The sequence below is a fragment of the Opisthorchis viverrini genome (assembly GCF_000715545.1).
Source record: "Opisthorchis viverrini unplaced genomic scaffold opera_v5_396, whole genome shotgun sequence".
NCBI classification, from domain to species: Eukaryota; Metazoa; Platyhelminthes; class Trematoda; order Opisthorchiida; family Opisthorchiidae; genus Opisthorchis; species Opisthorchis viverrini.
The window spans coordinates 258,299-264,243 of NW_008752055.1; the positions used below are offsets into that span (position 1 = coordinate 258,299).

General features: G+C 44.8%; 2 protein-coding genes across 2 annotated transcripts in view; one reads left to right on the forward strand and one right to left on the reverse strand.

Moving 5' to 3' along the window:
- Positions 1 to 5,945, reverse strand: part of T265_10705 (hypothetical protein) — a gene marked incomplete at both ends in the record, with an annotated part of 67,955 nt that overhangs the window by 3,895 nt on the left and 58,115 nt on the right. The gene's annotated exons all lie outside the window — the stretch shown is intronic.
- The window catches only part of T265_10706 (hypothetical protein), a gene marked incomplete at both ends in the record, with an annotated part of 7,299 nt that continues 4,427 nt past the window's right edge, over positions 3,074 to 5,945 (forward strand). The window contains 2 exons of the mRNA XM_009177163.1: positions 3,074 to 3,266; positions 3,380 to 3,523. Coding sequence (XP_009175427.1) covers positions 3,074 to 3,266; positions 3,380 to 3,523 — 337 coding nt within the window. The remainder of the gene's footprint in view (positions 3,267 to 3,379; positions 3,524 to 5,945) is intronic.

Consider the following 5,945-nt stretch of genomic DNA (forward strand, 5'->3'; position numbering starts at 1 on the left):
CAGGCAAGACCCGAATCTAAATTCACACATACTGATGGAACGAGGAAGAGGTGTATCTGTAATCTTGTGAAGTTATGATCTATGGCTCGCCTGGCTATTTCGTCATTTGGTTGATACAATGGATGAACTTCCCTCTTTAATGTTTCGCCCACCAGTTCAAAGACGTGATTTGATAGCCGCGGCTTGACAGGTGCTCTTTTGTGAGAGCGTCGACTGAAGGACTTCTGAAGGAAGCATCAAAAACTAAGAGAAGTCCTTGGCTTAACACTAACCTTCGATAGCTCGGCCTCGCCCCTCTTGAATCTCATTGGGTAGGTGTAGTTCCCGAATTTCCATCAAACGTATGTTGGTTGGACCACCTACTTGTACACAATCGACGAAACATAGTCATTTATTGAACAATTACCTTGTTAATAACCTGACACCCAACTCAGTTTCGCTTTTAAGATATTCTCAAACTAAATGAGATGAACAAAGTTCACTTCAGTTGTTACGGTATTCGAGATGTCACAGTATATTTTCATCGGGAAAACTACTCACAAAGCTACTGAGAACGCTTGGACAGCTCACGACCGCTTTCGTCCTTCTTGTGGCTAATCATGTAGGCGCAGTCCTCGAGTTTTCGTCAACTTTGTGTTTTAAGTGAATCCTAATAGGACCGATTTCGTCAAATACACTTATCTGCAAATCAACTGCGTTTTCACGAGAGACTCAAAGGAATCTCTCTTTTATGATATTGTTACGCTAAGTGCGCACTCGAAGTCCACCTCATGTTTCTCTCGGTACGATATTTGAGATATCGCAGTGCGTTTTCACGTCTGAGATTACTACTGCGGTGTGCTTAATATTACGTTGACTGAACCATGAAAAGGCTTCTATGGAACACGCGCATTGGAGTACCATTTCAAAAGTGCGATTTAAAATACATGGATCAGTGTATTTTTCCCAAGAGCAGTCCAGTTGTCATTTTTCTGACGGATGATGACCTTGCGCTTGAAATGTTTCTGATTGCAAAGTTAATGGTCACTAGATGCATTCACTACCACGGATTCAACCGATTAAACTGCAATAATAAGTGTGGTCAGACGAAGTGTTAGGCGGAACTCCACATGGATCCCCCTTTAACGCCCGCACTCAGGTTCTGCTACGACCGAGAAGTCCATGTCACTCAAGCTTGGCCAAGAATTTGGGACGCTTGTCGGTCAAGCCTCGAGCCAAGATCTAATTGGTCGAAAGATTGGACCCAACAGCCAATCATGACCCCGTATTGGCCGAATGCCGGTTGCCAATGCCGCTTCCAGAACGTGTCAGAACTTCCAGAAAGTTATTGTCGCCTACGCTATATATATGAAGCGCTGTACAAGTGATCCTGACTTCGTTTTGAGCGTTAATACACCTTGTGAACCTTAATGGGTTGTTTTGACGTAAACGCTAGCTTAGAAGGCTTAGACCAGGAACTAAGCTGAGGGATATACCGTTACTACACAAAGGGAGACACATCTTCCGCAACCAAAACCCAGGATTATAAAGGTGAAAAATCATTTCAAATGTACCAAGGATGAGTTCCACAAAATTCCTCATGGATGCATGCGATGAGTTTCCATATAGCCAAGCTCATAAATCGACCGGGGCTGTATTCGATGAGGTGTCCGTTCTGGTGGTAATCAGGAGGATATGGGAAGAAAACTTACAGTAGGAACCTTACAGTCTACTTGGCTCAACGCTATTACGGATCCGTGTCTGATAGTCGTCAGTCCATTGTGGCCATCAACCCCTGCAGACTGGAACGTTAGAAATATGCTATTCTTGTGCCACATAAGTAGGTTTGAATAGGAACAGAAGAACAAAAACTAATTTATCCCACGAAATCGATAAGCGTCGAGGTACCATACGTTATTCCATCTTACGTTACGGCGGAACATCAGTATTCTATTTCTCTCTATTTAGGCGCATTCCAAAGACAAAAACAGCTTCGGCAATCTGAAACGGAATGAAACATTGGGAGCAATCAATCAATATGTGAATCAGTGAGGTCATTTCCTCCTCAAAGCACGTTGAAGAGATTCCGTACTTGGTCGACAGTGATTAATCATCAGTGCTTCCATGAAACCTGACAGATTTGCTGGGGTTTTGGGGCTAGGAATCTGATGTTTTGAGGTCAGGCCGACAAACGCTAGGTTGAACAAGCTGTGTGATCGACGAAGCCGATTTCCGGGCTTGGTTTTTGACTCCGGCCAACTGTTTAGTCAGGTGAAAAGCATGCTCACAGGCACGTGGAAAATAGAAGTTCGATGCAGGTGTGATTGAATTGATTTACAACATGGCGAGACATTGGAAGCGTTATTCCTTCCACTCCTCAAGATGACTTACCCCGCCGTAGAAAGCATGAGTAGCTTGGAGGCTAAATACGTCCGATGAATCGCAGTACCCATTTATTGCTCAGCTGCTGAGGTCGAATGATCATCTTTCAACTGCAATCGGTGAAAAAATGTCACTTTTTCTCTATGTGTGTATTTCATCTTACTGTAAATGCAGTCTGCTGAGAACGACAAAGGGCTTTGGGGGATAGCGACAGGACAAAAATATTCTGGCTAAAAATTCATAATCCACATGCAGCAAATCGAAAGCCCTGAAACGTCGCTGACATCAGAAATATCAGAACATGTAGGGGTAACTAAATTGAACAAGGTATGTGGATGTGCGGAGAGTCCAACCTGTATAGTGCAAGCATTTTCGGGTTGGAGAACGGAACCTCTCATCATCTCTTGTAGTATACAAAACCGGGACCTACATAGAAGCTGATTGCTAGGGAAAGCGGTCGTGCTGTCATCAAAACTGGCATTCGGTCATCATCATCAGTGTCAGCTGTAATAACCTCGTACTTGTCCTACAGTAGTTGTAGCTGCTACATTTTCGTTCACCGATTGTTTGGAGAGGTGGGGTAGAGAACTCCGCATTGGAGGTCGTCAGGAATGGAAAATGGCCGGTGGCATAGTTGTTTATCGAATCCATGCGAAGCGGATTTAGTTGAGAAGGACGGTAGTAATTTGTTAATAGCGGATGCCAAACTGAAATGGGACACCGTGATTACCAGTCTGCAATAGTTGTGCGGGTGGCACGTATCAGTGCGTTTGCACTTCGCTTATGGATGGCAAACTCAGCTGCGCTGGTCATTGCCGTCTTCCTGGATGGGGACCCCGAGACGGGCCATATCAATGGTCAGAGACATTGTCAGACATGGCCCAGTCGCGCCCTAAATGGCGCTCGTGCATCCAAGCCATTGCCTTCAATGCATAGCTCCTTTTCCAACCCCCCCCCCACTTGACAGTCCATTGACAGTGCTGCATTTACGCACTAATTTATCAGCTCCTGCCTCCAGTGTGCAACCACCTACTTTACCTCCCTAAATCATCGGTGAACGAAACTGTGGCAGCTGCAACCACTGTACGACTGCAACCACCTACCCCACCTCCCCGAATCATCGGTGAACGAAGCTGTGGCAGCTACAACCACTGTACGACAAGTATGTGGTTATAACAGCAGATAATGATGATGATGATGATGATGATGATGACGGTGACGATGGAAAAGCAAATCAAATGTTGGATGTTACGCGAGAACGAGTGGTTGTGCGGACTGCTCACTGTTGTGTTATCTTCAAACCGGCACCTTTTATAACGACAACAGCATAACTCAAACCCAACAGATGAGTGGCTCGATGTGTAAAAAAGTGGCAGTTGAAAGTTACAAAAGTTACAAAGTTCGACAAAACAGCCCCGGGGTTGGACAGTTTCCATCCAAGAATTCCGAAACACTTGGCTGCTGTGTTAGCAGAACTGTTCACAAGCGTCTATTATAGATCGACGAACATTGGCAAAATACTGAAGGAATGAAAATTCGGTACTGTCGAGCCAGTTCACAAAAGTAGAACAACAAAGTACGGGGACGTCCTCAAACGAAAATCGACAGTAGACCAAAGTTTTCTGGTTGAAGAGAGGTTGAGGTACTGCCAGGTTCCCCAACCCTGGACAGGGCAAGTCGAGAGGTCGAGTTCACATCACGGAGAGAGATGATTTCAAACTGTTGCAGCGGCTCGCAAAACGATTATATTTCAGCCAATATTCTCCAGTCACGAATGGAAGTGCAATGCCATAGACCGGTATATTCCGGTGTTAGGAGAAGACAGGACTCTTTGCATCAGGAAGTACCCAGCTCCTCCATAACAGCAACCGCAGCTGTCATGCCATCATCCACGACCGGTATAAAACTAGCGAGGCTCATTCCCCATCCAGTCACTTCAGCAACTTATTTGAACGTTTGTACGCAAGATGGGGAATTGCGGACTCAACGCCTGACACTAGAACAGGCCTTGCCTTGCCCTATACATTGAACTGTCTGGTATCCAGTCCCGATGTGGCCCGAACTGGTAGATTAAATCTGAGCCACATGCTGGTAAAGTACGCAGAGTTACATGGGGTCAGTCGATCGAAACATATGATGACTCACTATAGTACGTTTCAGGGTGAGTCATTCAGGCTGCCTGGTATACCAAAATGGTCAACTACCATCAGAAGAGAAAGTAATTGAACAAACGACCAGAGTATATCTTCTACTCCTCTTGGAAACGGTTANAATAAAGATTTTGTGTACCACTTAACGAAACGCCCAGCTCATTGATTGTGTTTTATCGGTCTGATGGGCTCCAAGATCCGATTTTTGGAAGTAATAGACGTTAGAACATTAAAAGACACTAAAATCCTCTAAATTGTTTTATTATCGATGATCAGGTAGAAAATGGCGCCAGCAATAATGAATCTGGGCAAAGTGTTAATACGTTCACACAATATCGGCCACTTTTCCACATCAAATCGGTCAATTAGTTTAATGAACTGGTTCCAGTCTCACTTTCCCGTTGGAAGCAATAAAAACTCATGATATAAAAGTCTTCCCAGCATGTGAAGTCCCAGTGAAGTCACCCCCGGTCAAAATCGAAAATGTATTTTTGGTAATGATACCGCTGTGTTTGTGTTGTAAGGCAAACCTACGCGCTGACCCCACTCAGATCGATTGGGAAACAGTCAAATGTTTACTCTTTCTAGAAGCTTTCCGATATAATCGATTCCCATTTGTCAGTATTCCCGAAGTATCTCGTGACGTGCGAACAGGGTATGTTCAGTGCACGCTGATAAGGCTACAAGACGGAAAATTCCGCAAGGCTCACTTTTACAGGCGGATTCGATAGCTGACCCGACGTTCACGGGATTGCAGAGCGCGTCCTGCAAAGTCTCGGCTGTGCACGCTTTTGCATTCCATATTTTTCGGGACTTATAAAAAGACGTCAGTAGTCTGGGCTAATATTCTTGAAGTTTGGGAAGGTAGTTAGTATCGACTTGCCAAACATATAGGGAGTATTGAGGTGCCATATTTCAACCGTTCGGTCAGCAATGACTCGCTCCCTCCAGTATATACGGTCCCCTTATATAAGGGCTGTTTATCAGCCCTCCGATATCTCCTGTTGTGCTGATCGCAGTAGGACCGTTTCTAACTATGTGGTAGCAAAACAAGGCCACTATCTTACCAGTGGCACTGTTTTCCACTTTGCGGAGAAACATTTATGCAACTAGACGAAATTCTTACGTTTCCCCGGTTCCAAAGCACTGTCCTTAATGTTGCTTTTCTGCTGCAAAAGTGGTATTAATCAGCGAATATACATACATCTGCAAACTAATTTGGTTGTTTAGAGAGACTCACCTGGAACCCAGCTGAATCTCTCGTTTCTCCATGACGTTCTCAGGCAAGTGAGTGTGCTGCATGCACCAGGCAGCCTCATGTTTCAGTCGCCACAACATTACAAATATCGCGATACATGTATATATTCCTATTGTAATCTACTACTCATAAGGTTGCTGAAAATCCATCCACAGCCCACGACCGCTTTCGCCCTT